This window comes from Eretmochelys imbricata, chromosome 24 (genome assembly GCF_965152235.1).
Source record: "Eretmochelys imbricata isolate rEreImb1 chromosome 24, rEreImb1.hap1, whole genome shotgun sequence".
NCBI lineage: Eukaryota > Metazoa > Chordata > Testudines > Cheloniidae > Eretmochelys > Eretmochelys imbricata.
In genome coordinates, this window is record NC_135595.1 from 1188327 (window position 1) to 1200336 (window position 12010).

At 56.7% G+C, this 12010-nt stretch overlaps 1 protein-coding gene across 1 annotated transcript; it reads right to left on the reverse strand.

The window, feature by feature from the left end:
- Nucleotides 1–1161: 1161 nt before the first annotated feature.
- On the reverse strand, nucleotides 1162–11888 carry TDRD10 (tudor domain containing 10). Its single transcript, XM_077841590.1, has 13 exons — nucleotides 11471–11888; nucleotides 11079–11418; nucleotides 9610–9686; nucleotides 8220–8281; nucleotides 7473–7543; nucleotides 6746–6905; nucleotides 6181–6223; nucleotides 5256–5337; nucleotides 4498–4645; nucleotides 3705–3850; nucleotides 2805–2959; nucleotides 1716–1786; nucleotides 1162–1319 (listed from the first exon to the last, which is right to left on the reverse strand). Exons 1-13 carry the CDS (start codon nucleotides 11886–11888, stop codon nucleotides 1263–1265), a joined length of 1830 nt encoding a protein of 609 aa, XP_077697716.1. The 3' UTR covers nucleotides 1162–1262.
- Nucleotides 11889–12010: the final 122 nt, after the last annotated feature.

Consider the following 12010-nt stretch of genomic DNA (forward strand, 5'->3'; position numbering starts at 1 on the left):
ATGCCCTCCACCCTTTGAACCATGGTAAAATACCCATGTCACTGCGATCCTTCAGTAGAGTAAGACCCCAGGACAGGTTCATGGTGGGAGCTGAACTCCTGTTCTGATGTGCCATCAACCAAACACTGCCAAGCCACTTAATGCTAGAGAGAATTTCCCTCAAGCCCTAGCTAAAATAAGACTTTCCCTGTGATTAGAGCTTTAAACTCACACACTAGATAGCTGGCTATTGTGTTGTAAGCTAGAGCACCTCACTAAAATGTTCGATCCAGCTTCAAAGCTGCCTGCCTCATGCAGGGGTTTTACAGCTTTGTTTTGCCTTTCAGAAAAAGGCTTCTATAAGCCAGGTTCACCATCCTGGAGGTTACTGTGGGAGAATCTCAATGGTTTCACAACAGCCAGCTCTACCACCTGACTTTCACTTGTGAAATTAAGCTTGACAACTTCTGATCTAAAACTGTGGATGAGGTGGGAACCTGAGGCCATTTTACTTTAAATAAGCTTCTCAAGCTAGCTTTGCTCTTTCACCCAGAGGACCAGACCAACTTTGCTCTGAGCTACTTAGCAACTGAGCCCCAAACCCAGACACTAGGGGCAGACCTGAGTTATCCATAGCCCTGATTCAATTAGTTTCTTCCTGCCTTCAAAAACAAACCAACCTCTGCCCTTAAGCCTTGGCAGTTTAGTCACTCTTAAGAACTGTGTATTTGGACCCTGTCCAATCAGAGAAACAGAAATTGGGGATTTGTACCTACACTTTAAGATACTTTACCCAAATGAGCTTGCGGGCACAGCGTGCCACAAGGCAGCGGCTGAAGGCTCTAGTCCTGCTGAAGAAAGGGCTGCAAGGCCTTGTCCTACTAGCACTGAGGGAACAACCCTCCCTTGGGCCCAAAGAGGTGATTTGTTCAGCAGACAGGCACTCTGGACAGACCCACACCTAGCTCCAGCATGCCTGTAAACACATCAGCTAGCTGAGGCAGCATTAGTGGGACTTGCCAGGGTCCATTTAATAGTCAGGCGCCAGAGGGACAGTCAGCAGCTCCCTCACAAGTCTACAGAAAAATCAAAACTAGATAACTTCCCCTTGAAGCTAAGTGGGGACATCACTAAACCTGGAGAAATAAGAGACTCCCCCCACTCACAACAGTGGAGCCAGTTAATAAGGCTGGTTCAGGTTGAAGACTACTTTTCCAAGGTCCAGCAGTTCTCTACCCCGCTCCTCTGGGCAGCTAGAGGCAGGTGCAGCCCCGCAGGGGACTTCAGCTCAGAGCTTCCTCTTCCTCCTCTGCGCAGAAGGTGAAGCTCAGGATGTGAGGCTGGCCCAAGGCAAGTGGGGCAGCGTTAGCAGGTCTCACCCACCATTTCCAAATCCCTCCTCTACAAAGCTGCTATTGGCCTCCCTTTCCCTCCCCCTAAGCCCGTGACCCACTGCCACTCACACCCCTTCCAGGTAGGCTGGTGGCAGATGGGTAAAGATGTCACAGGTGTGGGAAGGAACCCCAGGGGACCTGGTCACTGCTGTACACACACCAGAAAGCTGGCTCAGGTATGTACGTTGGTCCAATGGTTAGACACATTCACACCCAATAAAATAGGACCCCAGGGTTTGTGATGACAGACGTGACCAATGGTAATGTGCATTTTGGGGAGGACAGCATCCCCTCAAATAACAGGAGCCTTTCACACACCAAGTGTGCAGGGCTATGTATTACCTCCAGGCGAGACGGGCCAACCACCTTCCCTCGCAGGATTTGCCGGACCATGGGTCTTGCAGAGACAATCTCTAAAAGACAAGGAGGGTTCAGTGGGGTTCTGCCCTGCTCCAGATGGAGGAACGCAGGACAGTAACTCAGCACTTTAAACAGCCAAGTGATTCCAGAGTTTACAGGGACCTGGCAGGATGCTCCTGTGTATAAGTTGTTGGCCTGGGAGGTGGGAGACCCAGGGTTAAGGCCCGGCTCCATGTGACTTCATTCTCCACCCGTAAAACAGGGGCATGGTACCCACCCTAGGGAGGTTGTGAGGATACAAAGACAGGCAAATAGAAACCATCTCTTCTGTTTCCAAGCGTGCTGTGGTAGACCCCATTAGCAAGGTGGTATTTTAATCAGAGGCATTAACTAGTGATGGCAGGACGAGGGATGCAAACCAGCAACTAGATTGGTAACCAGGGGGAAATGAGAATTCAGTCCACCCAGGAAAGCCAGTACAAGGTGGGCTTCCTTCCTGTTACACCCAACCCACGCTAGGAGCTGAACTGCTCTGAGGAGCAGCAAACATTTTATGGTAAATTAGGAGTTCGTGATACGTTGTCACTAGGCAGCAACCCAGCAGGAGGAGTGAGAAAGGAGAAATAGGCATCAAAGACCTTCAGGGTAAGATAAGTTCTACTATGTTCCTGGACGAGCGGGTGACTGTTTTGCCACTGGGACTGTAAGTATCCAAAGCAGAAAAAGCCACAGTGCTTTTACAGCTGCGGAGCGTTCTTCCAGCCCAGGTTTGCACCTCCGCATTGGGAATCGGGGGTTTTCATACTGAAAATGCTGTTTTTTACTGAGTGTAATGGAGAGACAAGGTTAACCTTGCTGCCAGTCAAATGCAATACACCCACCTGGCCAGCAAGTGGCACCACCCTACCAGAAGGTTGTTTCTACCAAACTGAAGTTTAAAATCCGAGGGCTGTAGCCATGGGAGGCTGCAAAGGACAAAGCGATCCAGTCAGAGCATCAGTGGGACTCCACACAGCAGAAGGGTTCCAGGTGATCGGATCCCTTTGCAACATCGGGGCCTTATGCTAGTACCTTTCTGGAAGATGAAGGGCTGGGCCAGCGGTTTTATGGCCCAGATATCGTCTTCATCCAGCTTCCGCAGTGAGTTCAGAGGGACAGTGGCTGAACGGCCAAAGTCAACAAAGAGAACCACTGCAAGATCTTCCACTTTCTCCAAGACCCAGCACCTGTGAGGGTCAGACAAGAGCCCGTGAGCCCAGAAAGAAGCTACAGGACCTGGGATTTAATATTTGTCCTGCAAAGAGGAGAGAGAGAGAAGCCAGCTGACTGCCTCAGGGGTTAGGGGATTTTGGTTGTTTTTCTTAAACAATGCAGCTTAAAGTATCAGCAATATGGAGTTTTGGCTGCAATATTATCTACTGCCATCTCAGTAACTCCGACCGGGAGAGCGAAGCCAGGGCAGGCCCTGTCAATACCTGCATGAGAGACCTTCAGGGAAGAAGCCAGGTGAGACAAGAGCTGGTTCTGGGCACTCAGCAGGGGGCACGTTTCACCAGCGTAGTGCGAGGTGACACTGTGCGGCTGGTGAACCGCCAAGCTTGGCTAGAGCGGAACGTGCTTTGTTTGAAGGCGGCCAGGGGTTCACCCCAACACCCGGACAAACCCCAGCTTGGATAATTGCACTAGCTGAGTTGGACTGCCCCTCTGCCAGGGGAATTCACGCTTCGTTCCCCAGTCTCAGCAGCAGCTAGGCAGCTCTGGCACAGAGCGGTTGCAGCTCGGTAGCGGGGACAGAGGCTCCTGCACGTGGTGAAGGTGCGCTAGGAAACCTGCAGCCCAGGAAAGGTGCCACACGCCCTAAGTGCACAGTGGGAGGGGAACAGATATCAGTAAATGCCTCCCGCCCCTTTGGTCCCCGCGCTGCCTCGCGCCCAGCTGGTCCATTCTGAGCATGCAGCTTGTTTCCTATACCTGTTCCACGCTGCCCCGTCGTCCCCCAGAATGCACTCTGCCATGCAGCGGGTCCCTCGCTGCACCGCCTGCTTTGCCAGGCAGGGCTGCTTGGACTCCTCTTCCGCCAGCCGGCCGAACAGCTTGTGCATGTTCGAGTGACTTTCCTGCGGAGGAAAGAGCAGACTCCAGCAGCCACTCCACCCCTCGCGTCAGGCTCCCAGAGCTACTGCCCAGCCGCCACCACTCACTTGTACTCTTGTGCCAGCCGAGGGTCACAGCCTTGCTCTCCCCTCCCCTCCGCCCTAGCTTCGGACCACCCGTGCACCCAGCTGGACTCTGACTCCCTCTGCAATCCAGCAAATCATGCTTAGCCCCCCGGGGCCTCAGCGGGATTTCAGCACGATGCTGGCTCAGGAGCGAAGACCCCAGAGCAGAAACAAAACAGGGCGGGGGGGGGGGAGTGGGAGGTCTTGGAACTTGATCCCATTGTGCCTTTTTCTCGTTAGATTTGAGCCTTGTAAATTCAAAGCACAGAGATCCCAGCATGAAACCGTGCTCAGAATGGGCATCAATCATCCCGTTCCCAGAAATCAGAACTCCCTGCGGTTCCCTTTGCATGTTTGGCCTTTTCCTCTCGGGCCTATATAAACCTTACACAGACTGCTCTTAGACACCAGCAGGCTTCTCACCCCAGGACGTGCTAGCCCAGAAATACGTGTTACAGTCCAGTACGTGCACACCAAGACCAAGGCAACCGTCTCACAGGAGGCTCCTGTGAAAGGACTCACAGCCCAGCTTCCGCCGTGCCTACCTCTGTGAGGTGTATGGCCCAAAAGTACGGGGTCTGTGGCAGAGCGTCCGTCACCAGCAGCCCTGCCTCGCCGTGCAGCTTTGCAATCGCCACTAACCAGTTTAAATCCTTAAAGCAGTCTTTTAGCATGAGTGCCAAGAAGGACCCTCTGGAGAGGAAACAAACTAGCTTAAAAGGACAGTCAGCAAAGGGAAGGCGTCTCCTGGGGTACAGCCCTTAGCAAGGTGGGAAAGAGAAGGGGTGCAATCTAGCCAACTGAAAGAGCTTCTCATCCATGGCTGCTCCTTCCCTCCAAGGCTCATTTCCAGGGGTCCTCAAGCAGCAGCTCGGCCTCTCGTCTCCTGCCCTGCACATTCGATATGTGCAAAGCAAGGAGCAGCAGGTGCTCCGTTGCCAGCTGGAATGAATTCGTTCTACGGGTTATGAGAAGACAGTCTGGCAGGGAGAGGAGAGGAGCCAATGAGAGGTTGTGGGGTGGGGATCAGGGACCTGGGTCGGCGGAGTTATGGTGTGTCCAAAAGCTGTTTGAGCTATTCTGGGGATGAGGTGAGTGGATTGGTGCCCTGTCCTGTCCTGGTGGAGATCAGAGAACTGAAATCCTCCAACAAGGTTACAAGCCGTCTGGAACATGGCCGCCTCGACTGAACTAGCAGGGGAGGACTGCCAGAGCCAAGTGGGAGCATTAAACTTCACAGCTCAGTTATCCCTGAGCCGGGGATGCCGGGGTGGGTGCTGGAGTCCCTGGCACGGGTGCTTACCTCATTTCCATGGGAACCGCATAACAGATCTGCCTCGCTGCATCGGGAGGCGCCGGCTGCAGGGTTTTGTTCTCTGCCTGGGCTAGGAGCAGAGGAAGAACAGGACGGTTTGAGATTTAAACGAGCCCTTTAATTAAAATCCGCCAGACAGGATTTCAGTCGCTTTCCCCTCCTGCCCTGGGAGCTCTCGCGGCGGCTGGGGAAGGCTGTAGGAGAACGGGTTTGGAAACCTTACAGCGAGATTGAACAGGAGCAACCGAAACGTGCCCAGCGGCATTTGTCACCCCCAGAACCGAACCCCAAATTAGCTAAGCCGGTCCCTCATGCGGCTGAATTCCTTCGTCCCCAACAGGCCCACGTGCGCCAGGAGCCCGAACGGCACCAGCGTTGCAGCCCCCTGCTCAGGAAGGACAGTTCTGGTGTTTGGAGCCAGTTCTGTGTTTTGTCCTCCACAGGGCGAGCTGCTGACAGCAGGGACTAAGGAAAATACAGGTGAGCTCCTGCCCGCCAGGAAACAGGAGCCCCGCTGCATTTTCCTTAGTCCCTGCTGTCAGCAGGGTTTGCGCGATTAGACAGTTGGCAGCCCAGGCAGGCACGTGGAAGCCCTGGCCATGCCGGAAGAACAGGCCCAGCCGGCAGCTTGCTGGGCACCAGCCAGTGCAGACGCAGCACCGCCCGAAGGTCAGATGTCCGCGTGGGCGCGGCTCGTGCATGCGGGGGCCCCACTGACGGTCCTGCCCGGGGGCCGGGAATTGCCGTCTGGGGGCCTGGTCTAGGAGGACTCCAGAAGGGTGCGGAGCAAAGGGGCGTGGGGCAGCCACCAAGCTTCATTCCCCATGGGGGTGGAAGGTGGGGAGCTGCTGATGGAACCAGTGCCCGGAGGCGGCAGGCCTAGACCCCAACCCCCCGCCCCCCGAGAGCTTACCATGGCTCAGACCAAGCTCTCCCCTGGGGACTCTCTCCAAAGCCTGCAAAGAAAACAGAGCTGATCTCACATTACAAGACAGAGCCCCCACAGCCTAGAAGCACTCAGAGCTGGAGCTGCGTCCTGACTGCTCCCCGCAGCGGGCAGCGCAGGGCTGCGGACAGTTGTATTCCAGCCGGCTCTGCGGGACAGGGAACACGGTGCACCGACACCGGGGCTTTCCTCCAAAGAGCCCAGCGTACTTTGCAAAGGTGGGTTTTATTCTCCTCTTGCACCAGGCAGGTCTCGGACACTGCATCCCCCCGTTCTCCCATTCACACCACGACAGGGCTGGCAACATCCCCCAGGCTTCCTGGTTCGAACCCGGGTCCGTCCTGCCTCCCACGCCCCCCTCCGGGAAGCCACCCCCGCGCCTGACTGACGTAACGTGGAGAGAAGGGATGGGTGAGTGTCTCGGGCGCCACCACAGAGCGAGCAAAGGGCTCGGTCCGTCTTGGCCGCACACACTGGCGGGGGGGCCTCCCCTGCAGAAAACGGCGCAGCTCAGAGCTCGCAGCAGTCGTACTGGCATTTCCATGGTGCTCTGGGTCTCAGCCGGGTCCTTCCTCCCTTTGCCTGCACCCGTGCAGCTCAGAAACAGGCGACGTCCGTTCACGAGGTGCCCGCTGAAGCGCCGGATTGCGGCCTGCGCCTGCTCAGAGGAGCCGAGATCTACAAAGGCATAGCTGGGGAGGGGAGGGGGAGACGTTACACAACTGCGTGTCCAATAGCAAGAGGCTAGAAATGGCCCAGCAATGAACAAGTGCCACTGGGCGGACCTGCAGGGAACTCAGGGCAACGAGCCAGACTGCCGTAGGGCAGAGAGCAGCCCAAACCAAGTTATCTCCAGGAACCGTTCCCGAGAACCTACTCCTTGGGCTGTCTTTGCCTTCCCGTCACACTAGCTTGGTGGGGACACGGGGGGCAGGTGGCAAGAAGCTTCCAGGGTGACCCCAGAAGATTGTTTTGCTGTTTCTGGACAGAAGGGAGAAGTTATGGCGCCAGCTGGGGGCTCTTCTGAAGACGCCCCCTAGAATGAAATAACGTGGTAACTACCCCGACCACCCAGTCTGCGGAGCAAGCTAAGGAAAGGCCAGGGACCAGGTCCTGCCCCATCAGCCATTTGCTCTCCAAGGCGGGTATCAGCAACTAGCCTCTATCATCACAGAGCAAAGCCCCCTGGAGCAGGGACGGGAGCCTGCTGAGCCGGACAACAGGAAGCAACACTAAGGGCAAAGGAAAAACAAACCTACCTTCTCAACCCCGCCTGGCACCTCTGAATACGCTGCGGGTGGAAGTCCCTGAGCAGGAGCAGTATGTCCTCCTAGGAAAGCAAAGCAGCCCAGGGTCAGGGGGAGGCCTCGTTACGGCAGAGACACCGACAGTGGCTGCAGCAGTCGGTTTATTTGTCAGAGTCAGGACAGCGGGTTCGTCCCCTCCCCAAAGGGACAGGAGCACATTTTATCTTGGGTGAGTCCAACCCTTGTCTGTGCCGCCAGGCAGCTGGCAAGGCTGCGGCGAAACCTGGTCCACACAGGCCGGCCGGCCCTGGAACGAGGTCTGCTGGCGCGGTTCCTGGGCAAAGGGTCATGCGAACGGAGCAGACGCCTGCCCCTGGTTCTGAAGGACAGGCAGTAGGGAATGAGAGCAGAGCAACCCCGGGCAACCGGATGAAAGCTCCTCTGCCCGGATCAGAGTCAACTGCTGAGTTCCTGCTGCAGGTCCCCCCCAAGAGCATCACTAATCCCATTGCCAGCACCAACCCGCCACCTCCTTGTCTCCACTCACACCGGGACAAGTGCGGATGCTTGCAAACCGCCTTTCGGTTCCCCTGGAAGAGTATTTGGGGGCAGAGCAGGGAAATCAACCCAAGTAACTGTATTCCGAAGAGAGTTAAGGACAGCAGACTGCACGTACGACTCGGTGGGACGTCAATGTTAATTGCTTAGCTTATATCATTAAAGCAGAGAATGCCCCTTCCAAAACAGCGGGGAAGATACCTCCTTCATATCAGGTGGGACATTTCCAACATAAACTTCCGAGTCCTTTTTCTTGGTGATGCCTTGAAAAACAAGCAAGAAAAACTCCATTTTGTGCTTGCAGCGGAGCAGGGTCTTGACAAGCTCACGGATAAGGCTCGACGCAAATCGCAGGCCGCCACTTTCTTCTGGAAACAGCAACTTGGTTTTTTTAAATAATTGCAGCAAATTTGACTCAAATTTTGGCCCAGCCACCCGTGCACCATGCCTGCCTGTGAGACCCGAGCAGGACACACAGGATCTCCTGGTCTGGGAGGTGTACACCTGGAATGGCCACTCTCACAAACTGTGACTGCAACTTTTGAACAAAGAAACAAAAACAAAAAAAGCCTCCCAAGCAAAGACAGTCTTAATAACAAACCTGAGAGTTGTCTGAAGGGACCCCTCTCTCCCGCTTGTTTAGGGGAAAGGGACAAATACATATTTTGGTAAATAGCTCCCCCTCCACGGTAATACCTGCTATTACATAAATACATTTTGGGCTAAGTTCTGATGATGGACATTAGCCCACAGATGCTAACAATGCCAATCTGCATATCTGTGCACCGCACACATCTTCAGAAAATTCTCATTAAAATTAGTATTTCTGTACACACACAGACATACACACACAGAATCTCTGGGACGTTAGTTACTTTACTCCTCAAGAGATCAACAAGCTGTATTTTAGTTACAATAAAACACGTCTTTTATCTTAAAAGCCAAAGATGGATTCCCCCATCACTCCCAACCTCGTGATCCAGGTTTTGGATATTAGTTTCCAGGAGGAGATGCCAGTTTCCTTTGACCCCTGTAAAAGGGTTTATAATGGAAATTCAGGTACAGACTTTTGATCCTGCAAAAAATTACCCACGTCCTTAATGTGTATTCAGTTTAACATCTGCATTTTGTGGGGCTACGTACGGGTTTAACCATTTGCCAGATTAAGGATTTAGCTTGAACTGCCACACGTGGATTACTTTAGATCCCACTGGTGTTGATAACAAACAAAAAGCAGTCTGTCATTGCTAACAGCAGGAGCGTGCCCCACAAAAGTGCCTGCAACTCTAACGACTGACTTGTTTGCAATATTAAAAGCGCAGTTGTCAGAAGGTCACACGCACAAGAGATACCCGTCCTGTCACAGGACACAGCTGTAAATCACACAGACCGGCTGTTCGACCTCTGACCCCGTAAAGATGACGGACGCCTTGCAGTGCAGCATTAAGCTCTTTTGGAGCAGTGCAACACACAGCGGTAAATCCTAGACCCACAGAGAGTTAATGATTCTCTTGCTTTCCTGGGGAGGATGCAAAACAAACAGCCACATGAGCAACCCCACCAGCAGTGGGGAAAAGGAACCAAGGTTTACCTGAGTATTTGAGCTGCTCCGGTTTCCCATTTGTCTTCTGGGGCCTGGGAGGGCCCCAGACACCGCTGCTGCTTGCCCTGAACGGCAGGAAGGAACAGAGGACATGCGCGTTTTGTGAGCTTTTAACTACAGCAAAACGAGACCACCCACCACCCGACAGTCACAGCGTGGAAGGAGGGTGACGTGACAGGGAGCTGCGGGTGCTCAGCGCCTCTGGGAAGGTAAATAAATCAAGCCAGACACACGCTCACAGGGCCCCGGGGCCTTGCAATAGGCCACACACGCAATTCACCCCTTGCACCAGGGCGCCTCTCTTGCGCTCACTCACACCTGTGTTTCAAGCCTTCATGCCACCGAAATAACCTCAAAACAGGACCAGGGCCTAGATCACAGATCCCAAGCCCAGAAGGGACCACCGTGATCGAGTCTGGCCTAGCACAGACCAGACATTAGAACCACCCCAAAATAATTCTGAGAGCCGACCTCTTAGGAAACCAGTGCTGTGAGGTTTCCTGAGTTTGCAGCAGCCTGAAATGGTAGCTCTGGAAGGCGTGAACGGAGCTGCGGGGCCCTATGCCAGCGGAACCCCATGCTGCCAGATTTAATTCCGGATAAAGATTTTTTGACGCCGCCTCTGGATCCAGGGATGCTGCTGCAGAACTGGGATCCAGTTGGCCATGGGGCCTGACACAGGTCTGATCGGGGGCCGGAGCTTTGTACCGGTAGGGCCGCCCCAGGACGAGGGTGGGGGAGGGGCAGTTGCCCAAGACTCTCCCCAAACCGAGCGGTGGCGGGGGCAGCACCACAGAACCCCATGGCACACACTGCAATGTGGGGGGCCAGGAGCTAGGATGGGCATTTCCCAGCCCAGAGCCAGGAGAGCCCCCCCCCCAATCCCGGCCTGACAGACACCGAGCCCCCCAGCTCACCGCCAGCATGAGCTCATCTCCCCCAGCTACTCACATGGCTCAGGGGTCACAGGGCCCAGCAACCTGCAAAGAGACCAGGAGAGACCGAGTGAGCGTCGGGGGGCCAAGGCCCGTCTGACCAGGCTCTCCCAAGGGTGGGGCCGGCCGGCGCGGGGGCAGCCTGCGGATGGGAACCCAGGGAGGTGCCCTCAGAGATGTGCCCATTGCAGCCAGGTGTGCACCCCTGGGCACCCCCACCAGCTGGCCCCACCTGGGAGGGGCACCAGAGGCCTATGGGGGAGACCCCCTTGCATGGGGAAGGGGGCAATTTCCCTTCCAGGGGTCCCCCCAAAGGGGACTATATAAGGGGGCCAGTTATCCCCAGAGAGCCACATGGGGGAAGGGGTGGGGCAGTTCCCCGAGGGACCCTGATGGGGAAGGTTTGGGGGGGGGGTCCCGTGCTCAGCCCCGTCCCTGGCCGCTACCCAAGAGGGGGACGGACGTGCCGCTTCCGAGCTCGCGGCACCGCCAGCTGCCAGCAGCCCCCCGCGTCCCACGCACCGGGGCCCCCTCGGGCACCCACCCCTGCGGTCCGGGCTCGCCGCGCAGCAGCCAGGGCAAAGCCGCCGCCGCTCAGCCCGGAGCCGGCTCCGAACCCGAACCCCGCGGGAGGAGCGGACGGACCCGCGCCAGGCCCAGAGCCGGAGGGCGCAATGCCCGTCGCTCACTGGAGCCGGGTGTGAACCTGCCCCGGCGGGAAAGGCCGCGGCCGGCTGGATAATCACGAATGGCCAGCGCGGCTCATTGCAATTATCGCGCACACGCAGCTTGTATCCGCCGGCCAGGTCTGCAGAGCGATTCCCGCTGCGGAGCTTGCGCGGGGGCACGAAGGTTTTGCGCCCTGGCTTGCGCGGGGCCGAGGGTTATTCGCAGGCGGAGGTCGCAATTCTCACCCGCGCGCAGAGCGTTCAGCGGCGCGCAGGGGCGGCGATTTACAAACCGGGCCCGCAGGCACAGCGCGCAGAGCGCGCGCCCCAACACCGCTGGAAATCGCCCTGCTCGCTGCGCGGCAGATTGCGCCCCCGCGCGGTGGGGGTAGCTCTCTGCAGGCCAGGCGCCCTCCCTCTTGCGGCCGGCCGGGGCCCTGCGCCGCCCCCTCCGGATCTGGGCGGGGAGCCCGGGCAGCGCTGGCCGGCGGCCTCGGAGCGGAGCTGAGCGGCAAGGAGCGAGGCGCAGGAGACGCGGAGCCGCCCCCGCTGCGCTGCGCCCCCGCAGACCCCCTCCAGGCCTCGGGGCTGCCCGGGAGCTGGGCGCCCAGTGGCGCTTCGTGGGGCCCCCTGGGGCGGGGTGCAGGACCTGGAGCGACTCCATCTGATCCCCCCCGGGGTGAAGGAGGATCCCCACCCCCCTTCTCCTGCAGGTGAAATTCTCTCCCCCCCCCCACTGCTGCACCCCCCATGGGTTAAGGACCAGCCCCCCCCCACGAGTGACTC

Bases quoted from the DNA above. Each gene is read 5' to 3' on its own strand.
- TDRD10 (XM_077841590.1), bottom strand. From the start codon at position 11,888: ATGGAGTCGCTCCAGGTCCTGCACCCCGCCCCAGGGGGCCCCACGAAG. The intron at 3,851-4,497 runs GTAGGCACGGCG...TTTCCTCCGCAG, and splicing joins GGGCCATACACCTCACAGAG to GAAAGTCACTCGAACATGCA. The intron at 1,787-2,804 runs GTACTAGCATAA...CTTGTCTTTTAG, and splicing joins GCCCTTCATCTTCCAGAAAG to AGATTGTCTCTGCAAGACCC.